General features: G+C 40.9%; 1 protein-coding gene across 1 annotated transcript; it reads right to left on the reverse strand.

Moving 5' to 3' along the window:
- Positions 1-5,282: 5,282 nt before the first annotated feature.
- LOC307255874 (protein-lysine 6-oxidase-like) lies at positions 5,283-11,587 on the reverse strand. The gene is made up of 7 exons (XM_080034686.1): positions 10,634-11,587; positions 10,079-10,187; positions 9,359-9,496; positions 9,065-9,221; positions 8,197-8,292; positions 7,986-8,101; positions 5,283-7,866 (listed from the first exon to the last, which is right to left on the reverse strand). Exons 1-7 carry the CDS (start codon positions 11,466-11,468, stop codon positions 7,860-7,862), a joined length of 1,458 nt encoding a protein of 485 aa, XP_079890812.1. The 5' UTR covers positions 11,469-11,587; the 3' UTR covers positions 5,283-7,859.
- Positions 11,588-14,876: the final 3,289 nt, after the last annotated feature.

The following is a 14,876-nucleotide window of genomic DNA, read 5'->3' on the forward strand; positions in this document are numbered from 1 at the left end:
TTAGACATCTCTTTAACCGCATAAATACATTTCAACATTTTAACATGAAATAAAAGAAAATTCAGCCAGCATTTTGATTGCCCCTAAGTCAGGGAAAATTATTTATTTATTCACTGAGTATGCCTTACAATTGTAGGATTACTCTTCGGTCTGATCTGGAGATGGCATGCAGTGTGTGCGATCTCTCGTGGCCTTATTCTGTCAGGGCGCTCGCTGCTGCATCCCGGGCCAGTCAGGCCAGCGTCTGTGTCTCTGTTTGTTTAAACCTTGTCTGAGACTTTCACCACTGCTATCAGAGCACACTGCTTCCCCCAGACAAACAGCATAATGCGTCCTCCTCACAACACATCCCTCACTCTGGGTCTCTCTCTCTTACTGTCCGCATGGATGACAACATGCAAGCTATTACCTGTCCTGGACACTTAGTCTCTCTATTTGTGTGTATGACCGTGCAGCCAATAGTAGTTTAGAGTAATTGGGTTATAATGGCGAGTCAGACCGTAGGTTGTAAATAGTGTCAATAAGCAGCTTATGGTTAGATAGATGGGCGAGCTCTAATAGTACCAGAGGCCATTATTACTTGTCAACGGCAACATTCAAAGTGAAACATGTTTCTGTTTTTGTCCCCGAGCGTCCCAATGTATCGTGATTTGATGAAAGTATAGACTAGAGCTGCAACTAAGTGATTTTAATCATTTAGAGTAATGTGTCAGGAAACTGCAATAAATTTCCAGCACAATTTCCCAAAAACCCTTTGAACAAAATCAGGGCCAAATAGCTGCTGCTGAGGACACTGCACCACTACCACTGTAATTTAGCGAGTTTTATTGTGAGTTTTGGCTCATTGTTTAGCTAGCTGTCTGACATGATCTTTACTACTTTTTTAAATTTTTACTACTTTGGTTCATCCTCACAGCTCTCATTGTGCCTTTAAAAAAAATGTTAACAAAAACACACTGTAGGCTAGGCCTACATGCCTTACACCAAACAGTCGACAGGTAAAGTTAGCTACTAGCTGTTGAACATTGTGCAGCATTTAGCATTAAGAGTCCGATATTTTCCTGAATCAAGTCAAAAAAAGAGAGAAAACTAACTTACCGCAGCTAGGAACAAAACTCCAAACGGATGATGACGTGGCTCCATAACTGCTGGATGTGTGAATAAGCCATGGACATACACAAGACATAATAAGAACAATCAACTGTTTGTTAACAAGCTAGGTGAAGATATTTCAATGTTGTGTTCCCAACTTTTTTTTTTCTGCTGCTTCCCCCCAGTGGCTAAAAGTGCTAAAAGATAGAATTGATCCATGTCAAAGGGTTAGAATTATGATTTATTACTGTTTTTAAACAGTATATTTTTTTTAAATTGATAATTTTAATTGACTCAGAAAACAAATGTGAACAATTCAATTTATGTAGAAAATAAGTAAAGAGAGAATTGTATTAACTTTTTTTGGTGAGTGGTCAAACTTTGAACGGTTGAGGATGCATAGGGGACAGTTTGCCTCAGTATTTCTAAAAGGCAATGCCCAAAAATATTCACTTTAACATGTTATTAAATGAGAAGAATAAGCACTTTCTCACATTTGAGAAGCAAGTGATAATCAATCAATTGTTTTGAATTGGCTTATCATTTCAACAGTGGCCTAATGAATCATTGTGTCTACATTTTGTGTTTCTTGCAGCAGCTTCGCCATGAACTGTGTGAGAATATTTTCAATATCCCAGATACAACATCCCTTGGCCTGCTTATAATCATTGGAGAGGTCTGCTTTGGCAGCAAGATAATACGTTTTTTTTTTCAACTTTTCAATTTTAAGGGAAAATCTAACTTCTAAAACAAATATCTCGGGATAAGACATGTTAGAACTCTTTATAAATATCAATTTAAAGTTGAAAAGCAGCCATCAATCCTCAGAGCGATCTCTTTCAAGCCTGGTGGGCTTTGAGAAAGGCCACGTCTTGGCCTGCTGTCCGAGTCCGTGCCTTTTCTCATACCTTGAACTTTTCTCGGACCCTGTTGATGAATCTTGTCAGACAGAGGGCGCACCGGCTGAGCCATTGGCCTTGTAGCCCTTGTAAATACTTGAGTGATTCTGGAATGTCAGACACAAATTCAGACCAAGACCAACAGCAACTCTTAGTGCTACCGCCTCCGCTTTGTCTCATCCACCCAAAAATAATACATAAGTAGGATGCTGTTAAAACCACAGGTTTGGTGAAACCTGTTGAGTATTCACACTGTTGAGTGTCGGTCACTGCAGCAAGGTGAGACGTTTAACCACTAGAGGTCAGCAAAAACAAGGTTTTCAAGCAGAGATTTAAATTTATTTTAATTGTGAAATGTTAGCTCAGGGCTTGAGATGAATAAGGGGTGAAGGAGAAAAGGAGAAATTAATTCCCCCATAATTTAAAAACATAGTTTTCACACTCTAGGTTGCGTGTTGTGGTAATCAACTTAAAATAAGTCACTACTGTGTATGAGGAAGAACCAAATAATGTAAAAAATAGGGGAACACATATACATTATTGTCTATAAGCTTTAATATGTTGTCATACACCTTATGTTATTTTACTTCATGACAAAACACAAGACCAAAATAATTAAACGCAATTATGAAATATTGTAAATCACAGCCATATCAGGTAACAGTTAGTGAGTTGCTAAGTCAGTACTTATTGAAGTTTGCTGTTCAAGATTTCTGTCTGTCGTCAATAAAACATCCATTTTCAATCACAGAAATTAAATACATTGTTTGCTAACACAAAATAAAAAGCTTCGTGTTGTGACCGGAGGCTTCCTTTGAGGCTTTTTAAAGTGAACAAAAAACAGATTTTGTTCAGAGAAAAATTAACAAGTGTTTAAAGTAAGAGATGAGGAGCTTACAGACAGATCAACAATCAAAGAATAACAAATCCTTTGAGCCGTCCCTCCACATACCACCCACGTGCCAGTACCACCCAGCGAGAGAGAGAAACATTATTCATCATCAGTCCCACTGGAAAAGGACTCCTCTGCATTTTGTCTGGTTGTAGTTTTCTGTGTCTGCTGCTTGTGTAAGTGACCCCTGGGTGAGGAAGTGGCCCAGTGTGTCTGCCCTACACACTCTCGCTAGTCCACGGCTGACCTCAGAGCTGTTCTTAATCTCAACGGGATGACAGAACTGCTGAGGAATTTCTCTGCTCTGTGCCTAAGCCAACCTGTCAAGACTCTCTCTGCAGGCCGAGCACGTTCCTCTGTTACGTCTCCTGCTCCCCAGCCTAAAAAAATACCAAACTCCCTGGCCTTAGTAACCCCTCCAAACACAGCCCACCTACGTGCAGATGCATCCGGAAAATGTGTCTCCTTGCCACAGTATGTTCAGTGTCCCCTCCTCACCTTACCTACCTGCACGCTGGCCACAGTGGAGGTGCCAACATGGCTACTTTTTTTTATATTTTATTCGTCAGCCTCTGCCAAAGCTGTCCTGCTCTTGTGTAAGACTAACGAGAGACTCCGTCCAGATGTAAGTGTGGAGCGCCACAGCTGAGCAAACAGTCACTGGCTTCTCTTCTGCATGACATGTTTAAAATGACGGGCTGGTCCAAAATGGAGGAGACCAGCTGAGCTTTGAGGAACAGTCAAGAAACACTCGTCACCTGATCGGCTTGTTACAGCAGCTTAAAGTTCGACATCCCTTGGATTTTTACTGGCTCTGGGGTTTGGTAATGTTGGTCAGACTTAAGTCAGTAAAAAAAACATGTCAAGAGAGTGCAAAGTAGGTAAAAGATTAACACCAAATGGCGAAACAAACACGGAAATCCTGAGGTATGTTGATGGTTTTCATAAGGTCGGTTTTGACTTTAGAGCCGCAGTGTGTAAAAGGAATTGACATTTTTCAGAACAGACTTGGTATAAATAGAATATTATATTCATAAATGTTTTAATAAGTGTATAATTGCCTCAGATTAAAAATTGTTATTTGAATCACTTTTGAAATAGCATTTTATATCTAAATAGGGGCAGGGATGCCATGTTGAACCGCTATGTTTCTACTGTAGCACAGCTGGGACAAACTTAACAGCCTTACTAGTTTTTATATATAGTGCTTGTCCGCCGGAAATGGAACAGTTGGCAGAAGACGGAAAAGTATTCTAGAATTGAATAAATTACTAAATGCATATACAGCCTAAGCTGCAGTTTGTGTTTTGTGTCCTTGACAGACAGGACTGAGGTCTACAATAGAAGGCTGGGGGGTGATTTTCCAGACACTTTCAATAACATAGACAATCTACTCTGGCAGGAAGGCACCTTGTCCACTTCCAACGTAAACCAGTTCAATTGGGCCTAATCTCCCCGGTTGGCTGATTTCTTAAACTAAGACCGAGCTGTGTTTCGATGTAAATACCCAACATCTGTGCATTTAACAGTGCATACATTGTCTGGAGCCTGCATGTTTTCCAGGACATCATTCAAAACCACCTTTGTGATACATAAAGCTTTGTCTGAGGTAAAAACATATTTGAATCAGGTGAAGCACTACCTGCCCGAGAGTCAATAACATCTACGCAGGTTTAGTGTCTCTCCATTCATTCTTTTGTTGTTTGAAACAGTCTAGTGCTTGCTGCAAACACACCTTTATCCTTGGTAAAAGTATATATTTGAAGGACTCTGTGGTTGGTTGTGTCAATCAACCCACTCAGACAAAATATATACCAGTGCTATTAAAAGGCCTGTCGTCTTAGATGACCTTCGGTGGACGTGAGAGAAGCCACCACATGATGAATTCTGGGGCCAGGGAGGAGTCCTTTACGGCCGCTAAGCAGAGAGTGAGGAAAAGGCCTCCATTCATCTTGCTCTGGCTGTGTTTTAGGAGATATGGCACGGCTGTATAAGATCCTGCGGGCGGTGTCTTCACAGGGGCCTGTCAGCAAACATGCCGCCAGCGTCTTGTCTGTTTGTCTCGGAGGCCGCAATCTAGAAGCATCACTCAAAGCAAAGCTCCTCCATTCAACAGTACAATGACGAAATACTGATCCAGTCCTGCGTAGCGCTGTGTGAACAAGACACTTTTGTCCAGTTAGGAAATCTGATTTAAAACCTTCAAAGGCATCGATTCTTAAACGTTCCTATGAATTTTAAAATGAAGCATTGACGTGCAGCTTCAATCCAGGAAATGATTAATAGATCAGCTGGAAATACTTTAGCTATTGTGGCATCTAAGGACGTTAAACAGATTCCTGTGGTGATCATTCAAAAGACAAAGGGAGAATTGTTTTAATAATAAACTCCTCGCCATCTTTATTGCATTAGGTCCAACATACCAACAGAATCAAACAATTCAACAATGTTTTTAGCAATATAAACAGTTTTACATTACAGTTTCCACATTCCGACTGTTCCACATAAGCACACATTCATCGAAACATACTCATAGAAACATACTTTTTGACATTAAATGACATTTGTAATATGCCGATGTGACTCTCAGTGGTTAAAGGAGAAGTCTGGTGATGTTAAGTTATTTTCGTATTGGAAACACATTGCATGAAAAGACAAAAAGCAGCAATAAGAATTGATTCTTCTAACAATCCAGAACCTGATTTTTACGATTCCTCTGGGCTACATACAGGTCCTTCTCATATAATTAGCATATTGTGATAAAGTTGATTATTTTCCATAATGTAATGATAATAATTGAACTTTCATATATTTTAGATTCATTGCACACCAACTGAAATATTTCAGTTCTTTTGTTGTTTTAATACTGATGATTTTGGCATACAGCTCATGAAAACCCCAATTCCTATCTCAAAAAATTAGCATATCATGAAAAGGTACTCTAAAGGAGCTCTTAACCTAATCATCTGAATCAACTAATTAACTCTAAACACCTGCAAAAGATTCCTGAGGCTTTTAAAAACTCCCAGCCTGGTTCATTACTCAAAACCGCAATCATGGGTAAGACTGCCGACCTGACTGCTGTCCAGAAGGCCATCATTGACACCCTCAAGCAAGAGGGTAAGTCACAGAAATAAATTTCTGAGCGAATAGGCTGTTCCCAGAGTGCTGTATCAAGGCACCTCAGTGGGAAGTCTGTGGGAAGGAAAAAGTGTGGCAGAAAACGCTGCACAACCAGAAGAGGTGACCAGACCCTGAGGAGGATTGTGGAGAAGGTCCGATTCCAGACCTTGGGGGACCTGCGGAAGCAGTGGACTGAGTCTGGAGTAGAAACATCCAGAGCCACCGTGCACAGGCGTGTGCAGGAAATGGGCTACAGGTGCCGCATTCCCCAGGTCAAGCCACTTTTGAACCAGAAACAGCAGCAGAAGTGCCTGACCTGGGCTACAGAGAAGCAGCAATGGACTGTTGCTCAGTGGTCCAAAGTACTTTTTTCGGATGAAAGCAAATTTTGCATGTCATTCGGAAATCAAGGTGCCAGAGTCTGGAGGAAGACTGGGGAGAAGGAAATGCCAAAATGCCTGAAGTCCAGTGTCAAGTACCCACAGTCAGTGATGGTCTGGGGTCCCATGTCAGCTGCTGGTGTTGGTCCACTGTGTTTTATCAAAGGCAGGGTCAATGCAGCTAGCTATCAGGAGATTTTGGAGCACTTCATGCTTCCATCTGCTGAAAAGCTTTATGGAGATGAAGATTTAATTTTTCAACAAGACCTGGCACCTGCTCACAGTGCCAAAACCACTGGTAAATGGTTTACTGACCATGGTATTACTGTGCTCAATTGGCCTGCCAACTCTCCTGACCTGAACCCCATAGAGAATCTGTGGGATATTGTGAAGAGGAAGTTGAGAGACACCAGACCCAACACTGTGGATGAACTTAAGGCCGCTATCGAAGCATCCTGAGCCTCCATAACACCTCAGCAGTGCGACAGGCTGATTGCCTCCATGCCACGCCGCATTGAAGCAGTCATTTCTGCGAAAGGATTCCCAACCAAGGATTGAGTGCATAACTGAACATAATTATTTGAAGGTTGACTTTTTTGTATTAAAAACACTTTTCTTTTATTGGTCGGATGAAATATGCTAATTTTTTGAGATAGGGATTTTTACTTGTTTGCCAAAATCATCAATATTAAAACAATAAAAGGCTTGAACTACTTCAGTTGTGTGTAATGAATCTAAAATGTATGAAAGTCTAATGTTTATCAGTACATTACAGAAAATATTGAACTTTATCACAATATGCTAATTATATGAGAAGGACCTGTAGCCTACATGCAGAAGAAATATTTTAACTAAGGCACATCGGTTAACTGGGTTATCAGTGCTGAAGTCTTACCATATACTGTACAGCGTCCTGCTTAACTGCAAACCATCCAAATCTGCAGCTGAAAACAGTCCCTAACAAATGCACAATTTGAACCTGTTTCGAGTAAAATTAGCAAAAAAAACTACAGTGCCAAGTTGTTTTGGAAAAATTATTGACTTTAAAAAAAAAAAAGGACACAATATATTTGTGAACCATTTAAAAAAAAGTAAGTATCTATACTGAATATGCAGGAGGGACAGAGAGCAACACAACAAAGCAGAAACACAAGACAAAGACAACACGTGGCAACGAAAACACACATTTCAAGCAACAGCATTTCACACCACAGTACTTGTATTTAATGCAAAATCTTTATGTTTTGGTTATCAATCATGGCACATTTGTAAAAATACATAATCAAGTAAATCTGAGGATCTCACTAGTTTGATGTACAAAAAGTTGGTGTAAACGTTTGCATTTGTTTCCAGTAAATGCAACACAAGACTGTGTTGCACACAGTTGCATTCAAACACTTTACCAAAAGAAATGCAGATTTTGATGTTGCTGTACCGTTACAGGGAGAGACGTTCGCTGCAAAAAGTAAGATTTTAACCCCTGGAAAATGAAAAAATAAATAAAAAATAGATATGAAATACAGGCATTAAAATGTAAACACACAAGACAAATATTTGTAATGGAAATAGACATTGTGCAATGAAACACAAGTACCGTACCTTGTTACTCGACAGTTGCGTGTCTGAACATAAACTCCTGTGTAGGTGATATCACATCTCACTACGTTGTTGGTGAAGTCGGACTCCAAGACATGGAAGTTGGGATTGACAGTAACCTGCAAAAAATCATAAATAAAAACCGTTTGAGCAGGTTTGTTAGATACAGCTCCAAGTCGAGAGAGAAGTTGAAACAAAGTCCACGTGTTACTACCTTCAAGATGTAGTTTCCTGGAGGAACGTCAGTGATGTCGATCCACTGACAGTCGATGTTGGCAGCATAGACGTCGTGGCATCCGGGGCTCAGTCCCTGCAAACACAATCCAAACCCCCCACCGGGTACTGTTTATACATTTCACTCGGGCTCTTAAGATGACTTTGACTACAATTTTCCTACCAGTGAAGCACATTTGAGTTTAAGTTATACAAACAGCTCTTTGGAAGCAAAGCTGTTATGAGAAACCAGCACTAAAGCCAGAATCACAGAGCCGCCGCAACAGATATAATAAATATCCCCATGTTCTCAGGATGCTTTTTTTCTTTTACTGGCATACAATAGAGCTTTTATAATAACATTTCTAAAGTGGATCTGGTGGATTTGCAAAAAAAGAAATAAAAAGGAGAAAATAAAACTAACACAAACGTAACTGTGCAATTCTGGGGCATTCTTTCTGCACATTTTTTATTTATTTATTTTACTTAATAAAAAAAGATTTATAAAAAAGGTGTCTCTTCTACAACCTATTGACTACTGAATTGACTGTGATTGAATTACATAAAAAACAAAGTTGTTGCTTCTGTTTTTAATATTTTTCTTGTTCAGGTTTTAAGCAGTATTCCTAAGTTGTCTTTTGACACATCAAAGTAAATGTATTAGTCACAGAGAATAAGTAAGCCAAATGTAAACTCGAATATCGAAATATATTGAAATATGGATTTTAATCCTTCACTTTGTAAATATTTAGAAATGTCTGTGGCTGTTTCCAATTTCTTAAGGTCTCTCTCTTGCAACAGCAAGCTTGATCTGTGAGGTCACGCCATTGATCAAAAGTTATACAACATGCTGTCCAAGTGCATAATACCTGTGTATGAGAGGTGCAGGCATAGCGCCGCCTGAATCCAGGATCACAGCCTGTGTCCTCTAGGCAAAAACTGGCCTTGTGCCCCTCTGCCACTTTACGTCCAGTGACGATGTCCAGCAGGTCGTAGTTACTGAAGGCGTCCATGCTGTGGAAGTGTCTGAGGGGGTGCAACAGAAAAGAATAAACATATTTCTTGAGGCGTGGCTCACAAGCTGATCAGGAATGCTTTTAATGCCACAATTTATAAGGAGATTTTTTGAGAATTTTGTCACATCACATGATGAGTGAACTCACTGATGACAGCTGTGCCAGTCCCACTGATATCTGGGCTTGACTGGAAGGAAGTCGGTGGTGCCTTGGTTCTTCACTTTCTGGGGGAACCGCAGAAGAACTCTGAAGTCGATGTCTCTCACGGCTGGTCCATACGCCGACCTTGGGTGGATCACAGGGGGAATCAGACATTAGCTGAATTGGAAAGTGCTACTGGCCGAGCTCCCGGGGCCAGTTTTCTTAAAGGTAACGGAGTGCAGAGGGTTTGTTCCATTGAGCTGAATGCTTTTGGGAAAAACCAACCCAGAACATTTATGTCTTGGCAGGACATCATGTTGGAGAATCACTGCTCCGTAATAAGATCAAACAGTTTTTGTAACTTTCTCAACAGAGCAGTTATTTGGCCTTGTTTAAAAGTTACACAGACATGATTGAAAGTCGTCCTAAAATGACCTAAATCTGGAAGCTGAAACAAGCGAAATTGACCTTCAATGAGAAGCAATAACAAAGGAAATACTTGTCTGTAAGTTAGTAAGTGCATGTGTGTGTGTGTGTGTGTGTGTGTGTGTGTGTGTGTGTGTGTGTGTGTGTGTGTGTGTGCGTGCGTGCGTGCGTGTGTGTGTGTGTGTGTGTGTGTGTGTGTGCGTGTGTGTGCGTGTGTGTAAGTGCATGTCGGTGTGTTCCTGTGTCTGGTTCAGTGTCTACGTTCTGAAGACATGAGTCACTTTTGGCACGAGCCGTTACCTGGCCAGACAGTTCTCCTCAGCAGCACAGCGGAGCGCGTACATCTGCATGCGCTGGATGTAAGCACCTGCTTGGATGGCATACGGGTCTGGCACCAGGTCTGGTAGTCCTGGCAGGAGAAGACATTACAGGGACAAGTTTATTTAAATGTTGTATTCTTCTGTATCTGTTGCGATTTTGAACAAATCACAAAAATAGAAAATGTTCAGGCTTAACATGAGAGCAGCTGTTTGTGTCTGTTGGCGTAATTCAAAGTGTTTTACATTCCTGAACTGTCAGCCTGGTTTCCAAAGCCCAAACAAGATTTTTTTTTCTCTCAGTTTTTCCCCCTCTCAGTAAGTGATGAGTCTTTGCAATCTGGCTTCAAAATACTCCTTAATTCAGCTGATTCAAAACACATTTTGAATTTAATAGATGACTATTTTATTTCTTATTTTTTAAATATTTACCCTTATGAATGCATTCACTGGACCATCATGTTGGTCTAAGATTATTCAAATCCATGACAATTAACAAGGCTTTAGTAATTCCATAAAATTAAAAAACCTAATTTACCGTTTTGGAAATATCTTGTTCCATGTCCTGTGCCAGGCGGAAGGCGCGTGCGGCCTGCCGTCCTCCCGCTGGGATACGCGTTGTAGAAAACAGAATTTCTGTGGTTTTTAAGAGGGTTTCGAGGGTCGTCGTTAACCATGTCATCTCCACGACTTGTTGCCTCGTTTGAGAGAGCCTCACCAAGTGTGGCAGTAGCCTCGGATTCCCTTTCCAGAGTGGTTGGATATGCTGGGATGGAGTGATCCGTCTGCGCCTGTTGCCTGGAGACGGGCATCACCTCTGGCACCGCGCGTAACTGTTGGTTTTGCGCGCCGGGTCCTGGTTCTCCTCCTCGGCCGTGCAGAATTGTAGCATCTACACCGACGCCTCCTCTTCTGCCTGTAACATCTGTATAGCTCCCCATTGTGTTGGTGTGGTTAAAGCGACGTGCGCCTGGGTAACCTGCAGCTCCGTTAGGGCGCTCGGGCGGCTGTCTGGCCCCGGGCCCACCACCGTTAGAAGGTGCGTACTGTCTAACAGGCTCCACACTGTTTACGGTGCTGGACTGTCTGGAATCAACTTGCCCGGTTCTGACTCGCGTCGCTCCTCTGTGCGCTCTCGACATTTGGCTCCCGATACCATCGCCTCTCACAAAAACCCTCGACTGACTTCCAGACCGAATCGGAGCCTGGAACTCTGATCCGGTACTCACTAAACTATAAACCTGCCCGTTGTTCGCCCACTGAATCCGGTGTCGCCAGGGGCCAGCTGTGCGCTGTTGCTGCTGCTGCTGACCACAGGTGAGGGGAAATAATCCTTGGAAAAAGTATAGAAATAGAAGTGACCATTTTGCCATGGTAGAAAAAATATTAAGAAAAAATGAATCCGTCCCGTAAATCAGTTATAAATCAGATGAAGAGATAAATGGCGCGCACAGATGTTGCCTTGAGGAAAGTGAATGAAAAGCAGTAGTGTGCGCTCTCAGACGGATTCACATATCAGTTCACAGGAAGACTGACAAGTGGAAAGGAGAGGAGGGCTGGAGATTTTTCTTGTTGGTAGTTTATCGAACTCAGTTACTAAGGCAAAGTCAAACTTTGAAGCAAGGAAATTTAACCCATGCCTTGCAGCGGTTTAGCTGTTACACAAGGCTTACACAAGGATGTTTGCTTGGCAAACTTTACGCACGGGCGTGAACTGAAGTCATCTAAGCTTTACCGTTCAATGTGGTGAATTTGAAGAACCAGTGCTCCCAGTAGAGGAACATATAAACAGTTTTTGGTTTCATTTTTTTTAACAACAGTTTACCGTTTAGGCCTACTCCTTGGTGAAAATTGTTGAATTACAATGACATTAGAAAAACAAAAACAATGAAAATGTTTAGTTTATTTCTAAGTTAATGTCATACACGGTTAGGTTATGAACATTAACAGACATCAGATTGAAACTTTATACTAAATCTACCAAATCAATGTGCAGCAGCTTTGGAGCGGCTGCACATCGTGACTTCACGGCTTCATGCGGTACTAAACCTCCGCCACACGGCGGCAGCCTGCACCTACGACCATCCTGCCCATTAACATCCAGCATCATCCTGCTCAGGTCCATAAAGAAAAAAACTATTTAGTTGTGGATCATATAGTTACTGAATGTATCTATATTATATTATGAATTTCATTTTTATTTTCATATTACATTCCAAAGGAGCAGACAATATGCTCATGCAATTATTTCCTCAGACAACATAAAAACTGTTAAACTTACTAACAGGCCCGGTTCTAGACAGTTAGATTAGGGTGGGCCTGTAGACATTTTAGGTGGGCACACTGGGCAGAGAGACCGAAGATGCGAGCGCGCACAGAGCGCGCGAGCCACATTTTTTTTCCCTTGTAAGATCTCTGCATCTGCTTTTTGGCACATTTACTGTGAATTGTGTAGAACACAATATGCAAATAAACTTTGAGTTTTGCTGTGTGGGAGATTTGATTCTTGCATGTTTTTTTTACCAAATATTTCTGAATAACATATAATATACATTATATAAAACATAATGTATCTTTTTTTTAATCGCAGTATTAACTGTAGGCAGCCTGAGCTGATTGAAGAGAAAGCTTTGGGACTGGGCAACCTGGATGGTGGTAGTCCAGAGCTATATACTATACACACTATATAGATATATAGTCTTTCCACTATTGCCTCCGATGTCCAGCTGCGTGAAAATAGCAGCCAGCCGAGGTCACGTCCCTGCTAGGGGGGTCCAGGGGTATGCCTTTTTTACCTTTTTAAAGTGAAATGCATGAATCTGGTAGCCTGGCATTCCCAGACCTGCCACTAGGCGCTGGGAAATTAAATTTGCTGCGCGTGTTGGTCTGGACACGCTCCGTTGAAGCTTTATCAAGAAAACCAGAAATCTGGCTATGGTTTCAATTGGTTCTATCTAATATGGGCGCGCCAGAGCCCTTTATATGGTACTCTGGGGAGGACGTAACCGGATGACGACAGTGACGTGCATGCGACGTCGAAGCCGTGATAGTAAACATCAAAGATGGCTGCGGATATGTTGTGTGAGTTTGAGACTACTTTGGCCTCGACCCTTAACGATTTGGAAGACGGCACTCAAATCTTTCATTAGCAAGTAAGTGGAATGTTCTGTTTTGCCGACCGACAACGGCAAACGTTTAATTTAACAGTTTAACAGGTGTTCGCTAAACGAAAGGGGCTTACGTCACCTTGTGCATCGCTCTGATTGGTTGTAGTGCTATCCAACTGCGTGCAGTGGCATTTGAAATGCACGAGTAGGAGCCGCCCCTTGAGTTGGAAATTACTATTGATCGTGGCCAGACCCTCTATCGTTCAAGATATCAGTGTCTGGATTTCCAGGCTATGAATCTGGTGCACTTTGAGAGGAAAATTAAGAGGCTAAATCTGAGGAATTTTGTGTGAACAAATAATTTGGAGACACTGGGTCAGATGAATTAGAAGCTATTGAAGAAAGACACATGGATTCTCCATAGAAATATACATTTTAAATAAAATATTATGCAGGGTCCTCTGGGATGGGCTTGGTGCTCTTTTTCTTTTATGGGACATATTTTTCTGTAATATAATGAATTCATTTAGATGCAGTGAGAGGAACGAAGCAGAATAACTCTGTTGTCCAGTTATCTTTTTTTCCACAGACAAGGCTGAAATAGGCTATAGACTATACACAGTGCATGGGCAACTGAGGGCAGCCCCATTTTCAAATATTTTTAAATAAACTCAATACACACTGTGCATGCCATGGACTTGAACGTGACGTGATCAGTTAACCTCGGATTACCTCCCAGATGAACTGATTCAATTATTAAGATATCTACCAAATCATTGTATTCCTTTTATTGTATGATAATTTACATTTACATAATATGATGTTGATATCAAACACACAAACTAAAAACAAAACAAAATAAAATAAAAAATTGGGGGGGCCCCCCTGGCAGTCGGGACCCTAAGCAACCGCTCATTTCGCTTATGCCTCGGGCCGGCTCTACTGACCAGTGACCACTATAAGCGGGTGGGTAACTTGGAGGCAGGCTGTCCTGCCCACCCAATAATACAATTAGAAGCAATGCATGGTAATGGTATATTCTTTAGTATTAATTAATTGTCTGAATTTTATTTGAAATTTTCTTGGACAGCAAATGAACAGGTCCGTCCGATAGTGGGTCTGGACTTCCACCTAAAAATTAAAAAAAAATTTTTTTTTGATTGGGTGGGCACGGCCCACCTTGGCCCCTGGCTACTGTCGGCCCTGCTTACTAAACTGTTTGTGGTATTTTTAACCACCAAAATTATTTTATTACTGAATTCATAACCTAATGCATATGTATTATCAAATTAGTATTACAATCATTGTTAATATTATATTATGCCTAACTTGTTGGGTGTTGTTATCGCCATCAAAATGTACTTTACTTTCAGTCATCATACAAAATGGCCCATTTCAGAAAACCGTATATTATATATATTGCTAATTAGTAGTGCATGCTTGTGTAAATTTTCAATTACATTATATACTGCTGAGGAGCTAAATATATAACAATACATTATCATTTACATTATAAATAGGTCATATTTGATATTAATAATATGAATCTGCAAGGTATATATAGTAGTAACTTGAGCTGTCAATTAAATGTAATGGAGCAGAACAATAAAATACTAAAAATGAAAATATTCAGGTAAAGTACCTTAAAATAGTACATGAGTTAATATACATACT

Source organism: Ammodytes marinus (assembly GCF_949987685.1).
Source record: "Ammodytes marinus genome assembly, chromosome: 9".
Taxonomy (NCBI): Eukaryota; Metazoa; Chordata; class Actinopteri; order Uranoscopiformes; family Ammodytidae; genus Ammodytes; species Ammodytes marinus.

Coding starts and splice junctions, on each gene's coding strand:
- LOC307255874 (XM_080034686.1), bottom strand. CDS start 11,468: ATGGCAAAATGGTCACTTCTATTTCTATACTTTTTCCAAGGATTATTT. Junction 10,188..10,633: donor AACAAGATATTTCCAAAACG/GTAAATTAGGTT, acceptor TTCTCCTGCCAG/GACTACCAGACCTGGTGCCA. Junction 8,102..8,196: donor CAGGAAACTACATCTTGAAG/GTAGTAACACGT, acceptor GATTTTTTGCAG/GTTACTGTCAATCCCAACTT.